The sequence below is a fragment of the Pongo pygmaeus genome, chromosome 16, assembly GCF_028885625.2.
Source record: "Pongo pygmaeus isolate AG05252 chromosome 16, NHGRI_mPonPyg2-v2.0_pri, whole genome shotgun sequence".
Classification (NCBI taxonomy): domain Eukaryota; kingdom Metazoa; phylum Chordata; class Mammalia; order Primates; family Hominidae; genus Pongo; species Pongo pygmaeus.
This window is the reverse complement of record NC_072389.2, coordinates 77,393,643-77,413,941: the sequence shown is the minus strand read 5'-3', so window position 1 is coordinate 77,413,941 and position 20,299 is coordinate 77,393,643. Positions and strand designations below refer to the sequence as shown.

The 20,299-nt window shown below is 36.8% G+C and overlaps 1 protein-coding gene across 13 annotated transcripts in view; it reads left to right on the top strand.

Moving 5' to 3' along the window:
* The window catches only part of MYO9A (myosin IXA), a 308,394-nt gene that overhangs the window by 283,765 nt on the left and 4,330 nt on the right, over nt 1-20,299 (top strand). For 9 of the 13 annotated variants that reach the window (XM_063652720.1, XM_063652726.1, XM_063652723.1 and 6 more), the window contains 4 exons: nt 78-209; nt 1,271-1,394; nt 2,774-2,827; nt 19,876-20,078. In XM_063652720.1, coding sequence (XP_063508790.1) covers nt 78-209; nt 1,271-1,394; nt 2,774-2,827; nt 19,876-20,078 — 513 coding nt within the window. Of the gene's footprint in view, nt 1-77; nt 210-1,270; nt 1,395-2,773; nt 2,828-9,722; nt 14,540-19,875; nt 20,079-20,299 lie in introns of those variants that run through there. The other 4 variants (XM_054451475.2, XM_063652722.1, XM_063652721.1 and 1 more) reach the window with 2 other exon arrangements.

Below are 20,299 nucleotides of genomic sequence, written 5' to 3'. Positions count from 1 at the left end.
TCTCTTCTGCCTGTTTCCCTATGGTGCTCCCTTTTTATCCCTTAGTCACTTGTTTTTTGTTTTGTTTTAATTCTTAGGATTGCTCTGCAGGAAGACACTAATCGAATGTCTGCTAATGCTTTGGCCATTGTGTTTGCGCCCTGCATTCTCCGCTGCCCTGACACCACTGACCCACTACAAAGTGTACAGGACATCAGTAAGACTACCACGTAAGGCCAGTTACCATAACCTTTACAAGACCTCAGGGACTTCTGACTGTAGTCACTGTATCCAGATATCAAACATAGTGAGTGGGTTCATAAATTCAGGTGTTTTTAAGAAGATTGTTGGACACTGCTGGGTTTTCTTATGCTGAGGATGCAAACTCCTGGATTCAACTGAGCATCATTTGTCTTAAAGCATCTTATTTTTAAAATCTGGCTTTTCTTTAGGACTGCTTATAGTTTCTAAATAGATTTTAAATTTCCATTTTACCAAATTATGGACACTTAGTATCTTCCTGTAATCTAGTCCAGCTGTGGTCTTATGGCTCTGAATCCTTTGGTCTTAATACTTCAATATTCCTGTATTTCACCTTGGTCTTTTTTCTTGGGGCTCTGCTTTCCTTCTAACGTGGTTTTCTTTTGCTCTCCTCAATCTTGACTGCAAAAGGAACTTTAAAAAATATATCAATGTTTGGATCCCATCCCCAGAGAGTCTGATTTAATTGGTGTAGGGTGTAGCCTGGGCATTGGGATGTGTTACTGCTCTTTATTTTTTATTAATTAATTAATTAATTTATTTATTTTTTGAGATGGAGTTTTATTCTTGTCGCCTAGGCTGGAGTGCAGTGGCATGATCTTGGCTCACTGCAACCTCCACCTTGCAGGTTTAAGCAGTTCTCATGCCTCAGCCTCCCAAGTAGCTGAGATTATAGGTGTGCACTACCATGCCTGGCTAATTTAGTATTTTTAGTAGAGACAGGGTTTCACCATGTTGGCCAGGTTGGTCTCAAACTCCTGACCTCAGGTGATCCACCGCCTCAGCCTCCCAAAGCGCTGGGATTACAAGCACGAACCACTGTGCCCAGCCGTAACTGCTCTTTAGATGGCTTCTAAAGTGCAGCCAAAGTTGTGAACCACCATTCTAAACCTTGTCTCTGAGTTTATCAAGTAAGGGATGTTAATTTTTTCCTTCATCTTTCAACTGTCTACCACAAAAGCAGTCTGTGAGTGCTGTACTTTATTTACTTCACCTCTTAACAGTTTTTTTCTCTTTGCTCCTGTTTCAGTTGTGTGGAGCTGATCGTTGTGGAACAAATGAATAAATACAAGGCTCGTCTCAAAGATATCAGTAGCTTGGAATTTGCTGAGAATAAGGCAAAGACCAGGTTGTCACTGATTCGTAGATCAATGGTAAGATGCAACACATGGAATAGTGGAAAAATGGGAGTTGTCTTGGGAATTTAAATGTGCTTTTGTGGTGTATACAAGGATTATTATCAGAATCTTTTTTATAAAAAACAAGTAAAACGTCACCAAATCTCAAGGTGCTATGGATTCCTCATGTTTAATCTGCTGGCTCTCTTTAGTTACATTATTGAATCTATGTGATTAAGTGTGTAGAATTTTTCAAATCAAGTATTTAGATAAAACGTTGATGTCTTAATAATCTGCCCTGCTTTCTTTTCATGTCCTTTCTATGAAAACGTAATCCTTTTCTAACTTTTTCTCCACTTGCTTCCACTGTCTATTCCCACCTTTAATCATGTCACTTTTGGTGGTCCTGCCAAGACTCCTGGAATGTAGAGAACTTAATCATTTGTAACTGAATTTAAATGGAATCATTTGATTCTTCAGGAAATGGAATTCCATCTATGAGTCTACTGTAATCAAAAAGTATTTCTTTGAGTTTAGGGTTAGGTTTTGAGACAGTCCTTGTAAAACTGATAATTTATTTCCTTGGTTTGCCCACTTTTTAATATCTTCCTTTGCAACCAGTAACATATAACTCCAGTTCTCAATGACCACTAATCAATAGCTTCAGCCCTATTGATTAGTGGTCATTGAGAACTGGAGTTATCCATATATGTTACCCTGAAGTCAGTTTTCAGGATAACTGGAAAACTGCTGCATTAAGGTTTATTTATTGCCCATTTGCCACCCTTCCTCTCAGTTGTAAAATAAAATTGTGACAATGAGCACGCATTTCAGATTCCCAATAAATCTCTAAAGAGAAGCAGGCTTCATCATGCCCTTACTCTTTCAGGGGTCCAGCAGTACTTCCTCCCATATCTTCACAGTTTGCATTTAGATTAGCACTAAAATAATTCTTTTTCTTCATTTATTATTTAATCTGCCTGGCACAGAATAAGTGCTTAACAAAGGTCTGTTGATTAAGGTAGTGAAGGGTCTTCTGTAAAAACAAACATAAGCATGGGCTTTTTGCAGGCAGTAAAGATATTAAATAAAACTCATCATAGGGGATACTATCTAAATCTTTTCCCCAGAAATTAAAAACAGAAATCCCACTTAAAAGTGAAACATTTCTGTAGTATGAATTTTCAGGAGCTCAGTTCTGAGAGGCCCAATTTAGTGGTGGCTCTCCAGGCAGGAAGGGAAGAGCCTTTTGCTATAAACCTACTTTTCAAAGCAGATAGATAAGCTGCGCTTTTTTCCAGTGCTGCAGAAGATGGATATTCAGTCCATTGCAAGATTAAACCTTCTCTTTTAATGAGGCAATGACATGTACATTCTAACCTTCTGCTTTCCTTTTCATGTCCTTCCTAATCCAGAAACCTGTACTAATTGCAGTTAGATTCATGAACATTACCCGCAATTCAGTCTCGGTATGTATTAATAATGCAATGTGTCACAGCCACTCTACATTATTGTCTCTCATTCATCCAGGAATTGTTCCGCCCTGTCTATCATTCATGCCTGTCCAACCTCCATGTTCGGCCCCAAGTCAGGTTCTACTTTTTGATGACCTTTCACTTGCTTTTCTCTTAATCTCTTTCTTTAGATCCTTCATTTTCCTTCCTCTGTATTGTGTAGTTGAACAGCATCCATTTAAAATACACTGGTTTTTCCTCTTTGTTAGATGAGCCTTCTTTTGGGTTTCTTCTTTGGTTGAATCATTAAAAGGTGAAAGTTAAAAGCATTGAGATATCAAATTAATTTCTGCTCTATGAGCTGTGTTCCCAGCAATCTCCTCCACTTTATTATTTGAAATACTTATTATTACTTTCAGCATCTCCTATCATTAGTAATGCTTATTTGTCCATTCATATCTGTGACTCCGATGGTGTCCTCCCAAGATGTAGAAATATGGTTCTTATCCACTTAGCATTTATCAGACAGAGCTACAAATAGGAGTGAACTAATCCAAATTGGTGGACTAGTTCTAGACTTAAATATTATGGTTGCTAGAACTCATACCAGGATCTCATTGCTGGTATCCCTTTTCAGTTCCATTGATTGTACAAAAAAAGGAATGGGGGGATGGAAGGCTGAGAACACCAATCTTTGTGGAAAACTGTCCACCTGTGTGTAACCATTTTATTGAGGAGGCTTAACTTGGGATACTAATACAAGTCAGTTTTTCTTTTTGTCTATAACTGCCTCTCAACTCCACCTGTCAAACTTCCTTTTCCCACTAGATATCAATTACCTTAACAGCATCTTGAAACCAATTCTATAATTTTCAAAAATTCATTTCATTCTAGTATTTAAGAGTCAGTTCTCTTCATATTAAAACTTCAGTCAGTTTTAATCCAGTGCTCTTCTCACTTCCTCCCAGGGCAGACTAGACCTTTATCTGGAACTTAAAACTTTGGGGGGTAGGTGGGTAATTTCTGTTTGTCAGACACTTCTGCCCTTCGTCTTTCTTGACCCTTTCTCCCCTGATGTTGAGACTGGGAGGAGTGATAGGGGAGGCAGAATTCTGTATGATATCTTGGTGTTGAGATGGCAGTCTACTTTCTTGGTTGTTCAACACTGCTATTCTGGCTCATTGTCAGTAGGCTAAGTAAAGATAAGTAGTAGCTCCAGTTTACCCTGTTGACAATGAACTCAGTTCTATCTCATTTCTGTAGGCACTGATAGTCCCTTGCAAGATATGGTTACATCTTCTGGCTAAACCCTGGGTGTTGGCATTCACACCATGTGGGAAGCTGTCAAACTCACAGGGCAGTTACAAGTTTTCCAAAATTCTAATATTTGTTTGAAAGCTCAAAATTTACTCACTTACAACAAATATCGCCATTTGTTTCACTTGCAGTAACAGATTCCCTTCATACAATTTCAAACCACGTACTCAAGAAGAATAATCAAACTTTGTCAATTATTGTAAATACTGTTTCATTAATAAAGCAGCTAATTTGGCTTGCAATTCAAAGAATTGCACAAATACTCTTTCTTGAGATAACCATCAGTATGTGACAGAGTTGCTGTATGTGTAATTTCCAGTTAATCATACAGAAAGTTGAAAATAGTTAATTTAACAGTTAAGAAGTAATAAAATTAATTTACACCTCTTGTTCAATGACATGAAATGAAACTGACTTTTTAAAAACTAAATGTGTGGTAGCAAAAGAATATGAAGACTGCTAGAACCATTTGGTATCATTACCTTGATTCACGTAAAGGTGACAGCAGTTGAACCCACAATTGCTTGTATGTAATTAGTACAGATGTCAACAAGTGAAAATGGCAAATAGCATCTTAGTATACTTATGAAAATAATTTTGACATTGTAGACCTTGTGAAATGGTTTTGAGGACATCATCACACCTCAGCATCTTTGCTGGGGATCTGTGGGCTACACTCTGAGAACCACTGCACTATAATACATATAATACTACTGGCTCACTGCACTTCACAGAAATATTTGATGAGAATAATTCCTTTTTATATGCAAGATATAAATACCTACAAACAGATACTAGCTGTGTTTAAAGTGCTTACTAACCCTGATTATCTGCTGAACCATAACTGCAGGCATTGGGATATGATTTTTGAACAAGCTTGGATACCTAATTATAATACCACACAAAACAACCAGTCTTTTCAAAAAAAGCCTTGGATAAAGGATCTCTCCTTATCAGGAAAGCAAACTCCTCAGGAAGTGGTCTGATAATTCAGTTCTTTCCTGTTTTTGTGACTTAACAAAAGGCACTCAACAGTGATCTTCCGTCTTGCCCTGAAGTGCTATTTTTGAGTAAAATTTCATTAGGATTCTGAGATTTGTGTTTTAGCTAGTTATATTATTGTTCTGTCTAGATAATGCATAGTTCCTCCTCCTCACACATTTAACCCATAGACAAACCCTAGTAACATGTACTTTCTTTGGGTCTTCATAAAGTATCGTGACTTTCTGCATGAAGGTAATATATGTCTTTTTCTAAATAGTCATCAGGTTTATTAAAGGCAATGCAATTCATTCCTTCATTATCACCATGAGTGTCTTTTACTGTTTAGGCTTACTTCGATTTATAGTATTTAATTTCCTTGTGCCCATCAATCATGCCTTGCCATTCCTTCTTGCATTCTTTCGCTATCATGAGCCTTATAGAATTTTCAGAAGAAATCAAAGCTCTCCTTATAGGCCTTATTCATTCTAACACTGGAATATCTTCTATTTGTCTCCACTGTTATCTTCTTAAGTCTTAGGAGAAAATGAAAAAGCGAGTTTCAACTGATTCCCTCAAATAGGTATCACTCAGATCCCCCACATTAGAGCATTTGACTCTCAATATTTTTGTTACAGTCTGAGAAGCCTATAATGGACTGGTCCCACAGAATTCTCACCCAAATTAAATAATTAAGACTGTCTGTTTCAGAATATCATTCTTAGAAAAAATAGACAATAGAATCATATATAGACTTCCTTAGACAGAGCATGGCAAATCTATATGATTAGGTGATTGAATGTGGGTATTAGAAAGCCTGTCCCAAAAGAAAGGAGGGAGAGATGGATTAGACAGTACTGTTTGCCAAATATGGTGAGAATACTAAGAAGTACTTAATTCTGCCTGGTGGCACAGGGAAAGGCTGTAGAAGTGACATGTGAGCTAGCTCTTAAGGGATGAGTTTAAATTAAGCAGATGGAGAAAGAACTACCAGTTGGTAAAAGTCAACAAGGTTTAATTCTATAAAAAGCTATATAGCTTACATGTAAACTTGTATATGTAATTGTGCAGAAGGGAAACCTTAAGTTAAAACCGAAATAGGCTTTGTTTTGAAGCAAACTCTAAGACATTAGTACTATGGGGCCTTGAAGAGTGAGCCAGGACTCACAAAGTCTCAGAGTTTAGTACTTAATGTAAATTTTGGTGCTTTATATCTTGTATTTATGATAGGGAATGGGAACTGATGTTAGCTACTATTTTTTAGCCATAAAAACAATTTCCTCCTGGGTCGTCTTCAAGGTTCTTAATAAGAATAGCCGAAAAGGGGCTGGGAGTGGTAGCTCCCAGAACTTTGGGAGGCCGAGGCGGGCGGATCACTTGAGTTCAAGACCAGCCTGGGCAATGCGGTGAAACCCCATCTCTACCAAAAATACAAAAAATATTAGCCAGATGTAGTGGTGTTTGCCTATGGTCCCAGATACTTGGAAGGCTGAGGTGGGAGGATCACTTGAGCCTGAGAAGCAGAGGTTGCAGTGAGCCAACATAGCACCACTGCACGCCAGCCTGAGTGACAGAGTGAGACCCTGTCTTAAACAAAAACAAACAAAAGAGTAGCTGAGAAGAATCCTAAGACTAATCTATTTACTTATTTTATTTATTTTTGAGACAGAGTCTTGCTGTTGTCAGCCCAGGCTGGAGTGCAATGGCATGATCTCAGCTCACTGCAACCTCCGCCTCCCCGGTTCCAGCAGTTCTTCTGCCTCAGCTTTCCAAATAGCTAAGATTATAGGCGCCTGCCACCATGCCCGGCTAATTTTTTTATTTTTAGTAGAGACAGGGTTTCACCATGTTGGCCAGGCTGTTCTCGAACTCCTGACCTCAGGTGATCCACCCACCTCGGCCTCCCAAAGTGCTGGGATTACAGGCATGAGCCACCACGCCTGGCCAAACAGACTAATTTAAAAAGAAGAAGAGATAGGAGAGTTGTCTAAGAACTTCCTCTCATAAAAACACCAGACATAAATAGTTTCACAGAGAAAACGTCCCAACTCTTTAAATACATAATTACAATATAATTTAAGCCGTCTCAGAGCAGAGAGGGGAAAAGGTCTTTTTTTTTTTTTAACTAAAAGAGTCTAACATTGATCCTCACCACCGCCCCCATACACACACACGCATACACAAAGAAAAGCTAATAAACATTGCATATAGAAATTTTTTTTTTTTTTTTTTGAGATGGAGTCTTACCCTGTCGCCCAGGCTGGAGTGCAGTGGCGCCATCTCGGCTCACTGCAAGCTCCGCCTCCTGGGTTCACGCCATTCTCCTGTCTCAGCCTTCTGAGTAGCTGGGACTACAGGTGCCCGCCACCACGCCCGGCTAATTTTTTTGTATTTTTAGTAAAGACGGGGTTTCACCGTGTTAGCCAGGATGGTCTCGATCTCCTGACCTCGTGATCCGCCCGTCTCGGCTTCCCAAAATGCTGGGATTACAGGTGTGAGCCTGTAATATTAATAATAGAAATATATTAATATTTCTATTTAATATAGAAATATTAAAAGCAGCAGAGCACAGCATGGACTCTGGACTAGACTTTTGGGTGTAAATCCTAGCTCTGGTTTACTAGTAGTTGTGATATGGGCAAGTTATTTAATCTCCATGCCTCAGTGTTCTCATCTATAAATTGGTTAATAGTACCAAACTTAGGATTAAATGAGTTAATTTTTTGTTTGCTTTTTAATTGAGACAGTCTCGCTCTGTCACCCACGCTGGAGTTCAGTGGCACGATCTTGGCTCACTACAACCTCTGCCTCCTGGGTTCAAGCAATTTTCATGCCTCAGCCTCCCGAGTAGCTGGGACTACAGGTGTGCACTACCATGCCTGGCTAATTTTTGTATTTATTTTTAGTAGAGATGGGGTTTTGCCTTGTTGGCCAGGCTGGTATCGAACTCCTGACCTCAGGTGATCTGCCCTCCTTGGCCTCCCAAAGTGGTGGGATTACAGGCGTGAGCCACCATGCCCAGTCTAAATGAGTTAATATTTGTAAAACCATTAAGAATTATGCTTGTTATGGACCTCTCTCCATAGAGAGAAAGAGAGTTCTTATACACACACCCCCATACACACAGAGATAGCACTCGATATATAAATGTAGGACTGCCTCATCTATGAATATTAATTCAAAAATCCTACGTTAAAATATCACTGGCACTTTGGGAGACCAAGGCCTGTGGATCCTTGAGCCCAGAGTTTGAGACCAGCCTGGGCAACATGGTGAAACCCCGTCTCTACAAAAAAAAACAAAAAAAAACAAACAAAAAAAATTAGCCCTGGTGGCGAGCACCTGTAGTCCCAGCTGCTAGGGAGGCTGAAATGAGAAAATCACCTGAGCCTAGGAAGTCAAGGCTGCAGTGAGCCATGACTGCACTCCAGCCTGGGTGACAGAGGGAGACCCTATCTCAAAAAAATAAAAAATTAAAAAAATTAAAAAAAAAAAAATGAATCAGCAAGCAGAATTCAATAGCCTATAAATATAAAAATATAAACCTTGACCAAGGAGGATTTAACCTAGGAATGCAAGGATGACTCTATATTAGGATAGCTGTTAATGGAATTCACCATGTTTGTTGATCTGTGGAGAAAAATCGTATTATCCTCATAGATATTTTAAAGGTATTTGATATATCAGCATTCTTTTTAAAAACATTCTTATTAAAACAGGGATATCTTATATTTGTAGCATGATAAAAAATATATCTGAACCCAAAATCCAACATCTTGCTTAATGGAAGAACACTGGAAGCATTCTGATTAAAATCAGAAAAGGCAATGCTATCCATTATCCCCACTATTATTTGACATTGATTTGAAGGTACTAGATAAAGCAATTAAGAAAAAAGAATTGGAGATATAAAATAAAGAAATAAAATTATCACTATTTCCATTATGATTATATACATGCAAAACTCAAAATCAACTAAAGAACTTAAAGATGATAAGAGAATTCAATAAGGTGTCTGAGTACAATTAATAAATTTTACTTATACAAACAACCACTTGGATGATATGATGGAAGAAAAATGCCCATTTGTATATTGTACACACACACACTTTAAACATCAACATCAAATACCAAAGAACACACTTAACAAGAAATGTAAAAGATTTGTACAAAGAAAGCCTTAAGGCTGGGCGCAGTGGCTCACGCCTGTAATCCCAGCACTTTGGGAGGCCGAGGCGGGCGGATCACGAGGTCAGGACGTCGAGACCATCCTGGCTAACATGGTGAAACCCTGTCTCTACTAAAAAATACAAAAAAATTAGCCGGGCATGGTGGCAGGCGCCTGTAGTCCCAGCTACTCAGGAGGCTGAGGCAGGAGAATGGCATGAACCCGGGAGGCGGAGCTTGCAGTGAGCCTAGACCGCACCACTGCACTCCAGCCTGGGTGACAGAGCAAGACTCCGTCTCAAAAAAACAAAAAAAGAAAGCCTTAAAACCTCAAATATTACAAAAGAAGACTTAAACAAGTACATTTGGAAAGAAAGGCTAAATTTTGTAATGATATCAGTTCTTCTAAATTAATCTATTCATATATTGTTTCAATACCCACTAGGAGGGAAAGAGGATATTTTCTTCGGCTCAACTTTCAGACTCATATGACTACCATGGGCTCCACTTGGCATCAGAATCACTTAGGATATGGGACTGGAAGTATAGCATGCCTGCAGAGAGCATAAGATCATCTTCGTGTGGGAGCCCTTGCAGCAGTCCACAGAACCATCAATGAGTTATCTTTGGCCTCTAAGTCACAACTCAGGTGCAAGGAAAAAGGACTCCACATCCAATGGATGCAGAACTATTCTGCCTTAGAAGTTTTATGCCCGTACAGGAATTAACCTCTTGTGAAATTCCATAGATATTGTTTCCAGGGTCCCCTCAAGGGGTATGTCCAATTACAACAGACTCCACTTTCAGGGAATTCCAAATATATGACTTCCTATGGGATATTTACAATTTACTTCTTCTCCAGATGCAATTTATCAATCAGATTAATTTTTGCCAGAGGTGATGTTGCCTAATAACATCATTTGCATCCTGCCTTTATCAGGTTTCCCGGGGTCCTGAGCTAGAACATTTGACCAAAGATCAGTTCTTACACAGACAAGGAAAGAGTTTCATAACTCTTTACTTACAAATGTGGTCTCAACAAAAATAGCAAAAGAATACTTTGGGGATCTTTACAAGTTGATACTAAAATTCATAACAAAATAAAGAAGCAGAATAACTAGGAAAATTCTAAAAGAGAAAAATAAAGGATTATAATGTGAGTGGCATTTCAAAGGTCTGGTATTCACTAAATGATGTGGGGAAAATGAATATCCATGTAGGGAAGAAAAGAAACAAAAAAAAGTCGATTCAGGCCAGGCACAGTAGTTGATGCCTATAATCTCAGCACTTTGGAAGGCCAAGGCAGGAGGATTGCTTGAAGCCGGAAGTTTCAGACCAGCCTTGGCAACAATGCAAGATCTTATCTCTACAAAAAATTTAAAAAGTTAGCTGGGCATGGTGGTACATGCCTATAGTCCGACGAATTGGGGACACTGAGGTAGAAGGATCCCTTGAGCCCAGGAGTTCAAGGCTGCAGTGAGCTATGATTGTGCCACTGCACTCTAGGCTGAGCAAGAGTGAGACCCTGTATCTTTAAAAAAAAGAAAAAAAAAACCTGATTCACATCAAAGACTAAAACATAAAAGTACTGGAAGTACAGCTCTGGCACTCCATCCTGGCAGAGGTTCTCACTGCCCTGCATCCTGTAGAACTCAAGTACCCTACCTCTCTACCTTAATACTGCCAAAATATCCAAGTAGTTTAACTCAGCTCAAAGGGCAATTGGGAAAGAGCTCAAGGGGAAATCAGCAAAGTTATCAGCTAAACCTTTTCATGCAAAAGTTGAAACCAAGCCATAAAAGGTGGCTGAAGAGGATACATCTTTAGGGTGAAAAAAGTGCAAATAAAAAGGGAAAAGGGGAGCAAATGGAAAGAGATTAACCAAAAAACAGTTATCTTCATAAAACAGAAACTGAAAACAAGCAAGAAAGAAGCTTAAGTGTGATTAAAGATCTCTTATTAAGTCAGGGGTCCCAGTATCTCATTGTACAATTCAGAAGAATTTTTAAATGAACTATTTTATAAGTGTACCTTTTTAGAGCTCTGAAAACACAGCTTTTAAGAGGAGAACTCCACTTCCTCCCACTTGAAAGGAATGAATTAAGTGCTAGTTTATTTTTCTGTACAAACTGAGAATAGTTAGCTCTCTATAAGCCTAATAATGTCTTAAACTGCTTCCTGATCTTGGCTCTCTGTCAGAAGCATATTATCTGTGATGTCTTTGGTAGTGGTAGTCCAGTCCAGATTTTTCTGATAATCCTGTTAATGTGCTGTAAAGATTGGAAATCTGGGTATTGTGTATAATATTAAATTATGATTTAGTAGGACTTGAGACCTACTACTTATCAACAGTTCAAGATAATTGTATTTGATATTCTCATTTTAGGAACAGTTTGCCTGCAAAGTTTAAGCCAGGAAGTCACTGGAATAGTTACTGAGAAAAAGGATGACAATATGGCTTTATATTTTTTCCAGTACTTGCATTAAGAGTTGGGTACAAATTATTCATGTAGTCTGTGATCAGTCAAAACCAGTACAATCCCTATTATGATGGACAAATATAATCTTGGACAGGGCTTTGCTATTATATAAGACCATTAAAGAAAAAAGTTGAAAGGTTCGGCAACAAAAACCAAGTATTACTGTGTGACAAAAATGACCATAAGGAAAGTAAAAGGGAAGTGACGTACCATAAGAAAATATTTTCAATTCCTATTTCAAAGTCTAATTTTCCTTAATAAAGAGAAGCTCCTATAAGTAAATAGAAAGATTAGTTACCCAGTGAAAAATGAACAAAGGATACTATAAACCACTTCTCAGTGTTATCTACAGATCCTTTTCAGGGAGGTCTACAAGGTGAAATTTATTTTTATGATACTGTCAAGAAAATATTTGCCTTTTTCACTCTGTGACACACTGACGGTAGAAAAACAATTATGGAAAAAACCACTACAAGAGAATATACAGTCAACATGGATCCAAAAGAAAAAATTCCAGTTTGAAAAAAGTAAATTCATGCTTATAGGAAAGTGGGAAAGTGAAGGATATTATTCCAGTCAGGAAACTACTGTTAATAATTTAGTGTATTTGCAAATTTTGTATTACTCATTTTTAAAACCAGTGGTATACAACCTTATGTACTGTTCTTAACACAGTATTAGTATTTTCCCGTGTTTCTAAAAGCTCCATGTAATCAACTTTTTAAAAATTAATCTTTTTAAGATAATTCTAGGCTGTAGGAGTTTCCATTTTTCTTTGTTTTGTTTAATGCTTCTTAAAAGAGATCAGATCTGTTGAGCTTGTTTGATTTTCTTCAGCTATATTAAAAGATTTGCAGCTAACTCATGGTGAAATACTCAGTGGCCAGCTGATGGTATGAACACTGAAAAAAGGCAGCTCTTTTATTGAATACTGGAATGTGGACACTAGGAATAAACTCAGATTTTCAAGCTCCTTGAGGCTTTTAAATCATATTATTTATTCATTTGGCTGTAAATAGTCAATGTCAAATGGAACTGGATGATGTCCTGGAATTTATAAAGAATGCTTTGTCATTTTTTGTTAAATTTGCAGACTGATCTGTTTTCAGCTTGTTTTTCTTAACATGTTTTTTCCTTGTTGATTTTAGAACTAAAAGTGGAATAGCAATATTGTAATCCTCCTGATTTTATCCCATTAAGTGTTTTAGTTTTGGAGGAGTTAGCCTGAATGCCTTTAGAACTACCCTCCAGCCTTTACCTTATCACCTGCCCTAGATCATGGATTTCTATTTTTTGAGCAGCACTTTTCCTTTCTTTCTTGCCAAAATCAACTCAGAAGTTTGTCAGTTTAAAGTCACATAATTTTCAAAGGATATTCTTGTATTTCCATAAATAGCTAACTCTGAAAAGGAACTCTTAAATATCTTTTTTATTGCAAAATACAACACATACTGAAAAACACAGAAACATATTCAGTTTAAGGAATTATTATAAATGAACATCCACATACCACCCCAGCTCAAGAAATAGGACATTGCCAGCATCCCCAGAAGCTCTCCTCTTTCCCTTTCTAGTCACAATCCTCTTTCTCCTCCAAAGGTAAGCAGTAACCTGATTTTTACATTAATGACTTATTTTGTTTTATTTTTTGTTCGCTACCAAAATATGTATCCCTGAGCACTATAGTTTTGCTTTACCCAACTTTGAGCTTTATATAAATGGTATCATCTAAGATGTATTATTTTGTCTCTGATTCATTTCAGTCAACCTTATGTGTGTAAGACTTATTCATATTTTGTTGTAGCTCATTTTCATAACTGTATAGTTTATCAGTGTATGCATTATACCACAATTTAGTCTACTGTTGATGGATATTTGGGTTGCGTTTTGGGGAATTACGATTTTAATGGACTTATACATGTATTTTTGTTGGAGAAATATACAGGAGTGGATTTGCAGGTCACAAGATATATGTATCTTCAACTTTAGTAGATAATGCCAAACTTTCTTCCAAAATAGTTGGTTAATATGTTAGCAGTGTATAGGAATTCCCAATTGCTCCACCTCCTCCCAGCACTTCTATTGCCAGATTCCTTAATTTTAGTTATTCTGATGGGTGTGTTATTTTTAAAAATTGTATTTTTTGTTGTGACTCTAACATGTATAATGTGTGTGTATATATACATGTTGGCCATTTCTATATCCTCTTTTGTGAGGAGCCTGTTCAAAGCTCTTGCTTGTTTTTCTAATTGGATTGTCTGTCTTTTTCTGATGTTCTGTAGGGATTCTTTATGAATTCCAGATACATATCCTTTATTGTTACTTTTGTTGCAAATTTTCTTCCATTCTATGGTTTGCTTTTTTCCGTTCTTTTTTGATGAACAGAGGTTCTGGATCTTAATGTTGTTAATCAGTCTTTCCCTTTAGGATGAATACCTTTTAGGGTCATGTTTAAGAAAATGTTTCCTTTCCACGATGCCCTGCAGTTCCCCTTTTGTTATAAATTGGGAGCCTTCTTATGTGTGGGTCTGTTTCTAGGTGCTCTGTTTTGACTATCTTTGTACCAACACCACCACTATTTTATTTACCCTAGCTTTCTAAAAATATCTGGTAGAATAAGTCATCCTACCTTCTTCAATGGTGTTTTGACTATTCTTGGCTCTTTATATGCCATATAAATTATGGAATCAGCCTCAAAAAATTCTCTTGGGACTTTTATTGAGATTGCATTGGATCTATAGATTGCCTTCTGGAGAACTGACATTTTTACGATACTGATTTTTCCCATCTGTGAACATGATATATCTCTTCATTCATGTAGATCATTAGCTACTCTCAAAAGTGTTTTATAGTTTTGTATGATGAGATTTTACACATCTTTAGTTTGAATTACTGCTAGGTATTTAATATTTAAATGCAATCATAGGTATTTTAAAATTTTTATTTTCTGTTGCTTGTATAAAAATACAATTGATTTTGGTATTTTTCATCTTGTATTCAGTGACTTTGCTGAATTCACTTATTCTAATAAGTTTTTTGTGGACTCCTGTGGATTTTCTACCTGTACAGTCATATCATTCATGAATAATGATTCATTTGCTCTTTTGTAATCCTTATACCTTTTCTTTCTTTTTCTTATGTAAGTTAGAATCTCCAGTATAGTGTTGAGTGGAAGTGGTGATAGTGATCATTACTGGCATGTTCCCAGCCTCAAAGGAAAAGCTTTCAACCTTTTACCACCAAGTGTCATGTTTGCTATAGAATTTTTGTAGGTACTTTATGAGATTAAGCATGTGCCTTCCCATTCCAGGTTTTCTAAGAGTTGTTATTGTGACAGAATGTTGAATTTTATGAAATGCCTTTACTGCATGTATTGAGGTTTTATCAGACTTTTTTATTGCGTTGATATGACACATTACACTGAGTCCACTTCTAATGGGCCACATTAGACTACTACATTATAATGTAGTAGTATCATTGTATTATGTGTATGTAGTAGTATCATACTATACAATAAATCCAACTTTTCATATATTTAAAATTTTTATATTACATTTTCTATATTACTTGATTCCGTTGTAGTTAGGATATTGTTTAGGATTTTTGCATGTGTTTATGAGTAAAGTTAACCCATAATAATCCTTTTTTGTTTTTGTTTGTTTGTTTGTTTTGAGACAGGCTCTCACTGTTATCACCCAGGCTACAGTGCAGTGGCATGATCTTGGCTCACTGCAGTCTCAACCTCCTGGGCTCCCGCCTCAGTCCCTCATGCAGCTGGAACTATAGGCACGTGCCACCACACCTGGCTAATTTTTGTATTTTTTTTTTTTTTTGTAGAGAAGGGGTTTTGCCATGTTGCCAAGGCTGGTCTCGAACTCCTGAGCTCAAGCGATCCACCTGCCTCAGCCTCCCAAAGTTCTGGGATTGTGGGCATGCACTACTGCACTTGGCAATAATCCTTCTTTTTAATGTATTTGTTTTGTTTTGTTATCAAAGTTAATGCTTGCCTGTAAAGACAAGTTAGGGAATAGTTTCTTTTTTAATTCTGTGGAAGAATTTGTTATTTCTTCTTGTTTGCCGCTGAAATGTAGGCCTAGAGTTTTGATTTTGGAAAGATTTTGATTCTGGATTCAATTTCTTTAATATTGTTCACATTCCTAATTTCTTCATTGATGGTATTAATTAGATTTTTGTAGAAATTCTCCACTTTGCCTAAAATTTTATATTTATTGACATGAAGTTGTTTTTAGTAGTCTCTTATCCTCTTTGGGTCTACAGGATTTGTAGTGATATCCCCCTTTTCATTCCCACCTTTGGTTATTTGTGACGTCTCTCTTTTAGTCTTGCTAGGGTTTTAAAAATTTTATTAGCCTCTTCAAAGAGCTACATTTGGCTTTGGTTGTCTTTATTCTAATGTTTGTTTGCTCTTTTCTTTACTGCTTTTGTTGCAGGGGGAATTTATTATGTTGTTCTTTATCTAGTTTCCTGTAATAGATTCTTAAATCTTTAATTATGAATATTTCCTTCTTTTCTAATGTATGTATTTAAGGCTGTAACTTTAAAGTAGACAGCTTACATGGGTTTTTATATTGTTTCATTCAAAATATTTTCTAATTTCCGTTGTGATTTCCTCTTTGACCATGGTTTGTTTTAAAGTCTATTTCCTAATTTCTGAGTATACAAGAATTTTTAATTTTCTCTTTGCAACTACATTATTAGAAAACTTGTTTTAAATTACTTTAATGGTCAGATAAATTATTTCAACCCTTGGAATTTTGTTGTCTTGCTGTGCGTGCTTTAAAATGAGTATTCTGTAGTTAGATACTGAAGTCTGTATATGTCTGTTAGATTGCTTATATTAAGTTCAGTTTTATGTCATTTCTGATTGCGTGTGCACACTTGTTCTCTCAGTACTGATTATAGTCTATTTTTTTAAATAGTTTTGTCAATATTTTACTTTAAATTTTTTGAAGCAATTTCTTAGGTACATACATATTTGGAAATGTTATTCTTCATAATATGAACCTTTGTCATTGTGAGGTATCCCTCTTTATCACAGGTAATACTTCTTAAAGTTTACTTTGTTTACAGTTAATATAGCTGTACTAGCTTTATTTTGGTATTTGCATGGTATGTCTTTTTTTTTCCCATTTCTTTACTGTCAGCCTTTCTGAATTCACATGTCTCTTATAAACATCATATAGTTAGGTTTTCTTTTTTTTTATACGGCCTGACAATCTTCAAATTTTAATAGGAGCATTTCATCTATTTATATTTAATATACTCACCAATATATTTGGGCTTAAAATCTACTGTTTTTTATGTGCTTTTTATTTGTCCTGCCTGATATATGTTCCTTTTTCTTTTCTTCCTTGCCTTTTTTGCTCTTTCTTGCATTTTTTGACTACTTTTTTATTCCATTTTTTCTTTTGTTTGGAAGTTTTACTCTTTTACTATTATTTCAGTCATTAACCAAATGGTGAAAACAGATCTGTGATCTATCAGTGTTTGTTAACTAGTAGTTTTATCTTTTTCCCAGATAATACAGGTGTTTTAATATGCCTTACTATGATATGATTTTGTTCCTCTTGTTGTTGTGTATCTTAATTATCTGTATGTTTTAAATTCAACACATCGCTATTATGTTTTATGCAGTCACTATTTAAACATACTCACTTTTCATTGCCTTTCGTTATTTCTCACACCTCTAACTTTTCTTCGAGACATTTTCAATCTTTCCTTCAATATTTCCTTTAGTGCAGGTCTGCTGGTGTGAGATTCTCCTCTTAGTCTGTCTGAAATGTCTTTATTTCACCTTCATTCCTGAAAATTATTTTCTACATATAACAGTCAAGCTTGGCAGTTACTTTTTCATCACCATGAAAATATTCCATTGTTTTCTGTATTCCATTGTTTCTGTTGAGAAATAAACTTTGAATCTAATAGTTGTTCCTTTTTTGCAAGGAATTTGCTTTTTGTAACTGCTTTTAAGTCTTTCTTTCGCCTTAGACCTTTAGTTTTTAACAGTAGTTTGTCTAGGTATAGACTTCTTTTTATTTCTCTTTCTTAGGGGTTGTAGGCTTTCTTAAATTCCTAGGTTAATATCTTTAACTGCTTTTAAAAAATTCTCTGCCATGATCTCTTCAATATTTATTCTATAGGATCTCTCTCTTGTCCTGATATTTGCCCAGGCTGGAGTGCAGTGGCGTAATCTTGGCTCACTGCAACCTCTGCCTCTTGAGTTCAAGCAGTTCTCTTACCTCAGCATCCTTAGTACTGGGACTACAGGCGCATGCCACCATGCCGAGCTAATTTTTGTATTTTCAGTGGAAATGGGCTTTCTTCATGTTGGCCAGGCTGGTCTTGAACTCCTGACCTCAGGTGATCTGCCCGCCTCAGCCTCCCGAAGTGCTGGGATTACAGGCATGAGCCACTGCACCCAGCCATTCTTTTACTTTCTTTTGTGAATTTTTCCATTCTTTTGTTTCTTCCTGCTTGGTTCAGGATTTTTCTTTTGACCTAATTTCCAGTACACTACTTCAGCTATGTCTTCCTGTCTCCTTCAGCATGGTTATTTTAAATCTGATAGCCACAATATCTGGAGTCTTTTAGGGTTTCTGTTTTCTGTCATTTTTACTAGTTTTCATTTACATTGTCCTATCTCCTTTTGTGCCTGTTACCTTTGATTATTTGTCAGAGTATTTGAAAAACTATTTTTAAAATATTTTGAGGCCTAGATAATGTTACTTTCCTCCAAGAATGTTTTCATTTTTTTCTGCCTGGTCCTAAAGTATTAGCAGTCTGAGATTACTTTAATTCATTTTTAGGGATTAGAATTTTCTGGACTATTCAGATGACTTGAAGCTAGACTATAGTATCTGTGAGGACTTTTATAATTTCAGTTTACTCTTATGTCTAAGAAACAAACCTTGGGGATCCCAGTGTCAGGCACGGAGGTTTTGCCAGGCAGCAACCCACACCATTGTGTGGGTCTGGCTCCAACTTTTATTCTCTACCCCAAGATGATGGCAAACTTTTTCTGTAAAGGACTAGAGAATAAATATTTTAGTCTTTGTAGGCCAATCTCTGTCTCAGCAATCAACTCTGCCATTGTTCTGCAAAAGCAGCAATAAACAATAAGTAAATTGATGAGATGAATGTATTCCAATTAACCTGTATTTACAAAATATGTGCAAGGCTAGATTTGCCACACGGGCTATAGTTTGCCATCCTCTGCTGTAGTATGTCAAAAGCTCTGTTTAGAGTCACAGCCACCTCTGACATTTAGATTAGCACTGAATGCTGGACTAGCGTCTCCTTAATCTATCTTGTTAGCTCTTCAGTGCCTTCTAGCATATGTTGAGTTTTTATGTTTCTTAGCAGGAGATTAACCTAAAAAGTTTATTTTGCCACTACCAGAAGAAAGTCATATATAAAGTAACCAATGTTTAAAAAAAAAAAAAAAGGAAGAAGCAGCAATGAGATTTTCACACTCTGATCTCAAGAATAGAAGTTTCCTAAGAAAATATATCTCACTAGCACCCTGTGTTCTATAAATGACTACATTTTGTTTTTGTTTTTCAAAACTGAGTTTTAGAACATACTTCTATGGTCTTTCTAGAGAGATTATGCATTCCAAGGCTACAGTTATAGAGCACTGTTATCCATCAGAACTTACTATGATGATCGGAAATGTAGATCTGTACCAGTCAGTGTGGGGGTCAAGTGGCTATTGAGCACTTGAAATGTGGCTAGTGTGACTGCAGAACTGAAATGTTAGTTCAATTTTAATTAATTTAAAAATAAATATCCAGATGTGGCTATTTTGTTTGGAATGGATGCAGCTTATATTAAAAGAAGAAACTCATCTCAGTACACAATGGGTTCTTACACTCCCACCTACCAAAGTATCCATTTTCCAGTACTCTTGGAAGAAATATTTTAACTTAAATGTGTTGTATGAATATGTCTCACTAAATATCCTAGGCCTCGCAGAGTGTTTCCATTTATTCTTACCATTCACCTGGTGTGATGGAAATACACTTATTATCCTAAAAGAGCAACATAAAACTGATGCTGTCACTCAATTTACTTTCTAACATGAATTTTTCTCTGCAGGGAAAGGGGCGTATTCGTCGAGGAAACTATCCAGGTCCATCGTCTCCTGTTGTAGTTCGGTTGCCTTCTGTGTCTGATGTCTCAGAGGAGACCTTGACTAATGAGGCAGCCATGGAGACTGACATCACAGAACAGCAGCAAGCAGCTATGCAGCAGGAGGAGAGAGTACTGACTGAGCAGATTGAGAACCTACAGAAGGAGAAGTGAGTATCCAGGAGGAAGGGGAGAGACAGTTACAGTCTGTTTTCGTTTCCTTCCTTCTATCGTTTCTTTATTTTTTCTTATTTGTTATCTCCTGTGTGTTAAACACCGTGTCAGATGATACAGGAGATGTTGAGATGACAAAGACGTGTTGTCTATACTCAGGTAACAGTGTGAGAGTTGCTCCCTCTGGGAAGCCAGTTCTATGAGCTGGAAAACCTGA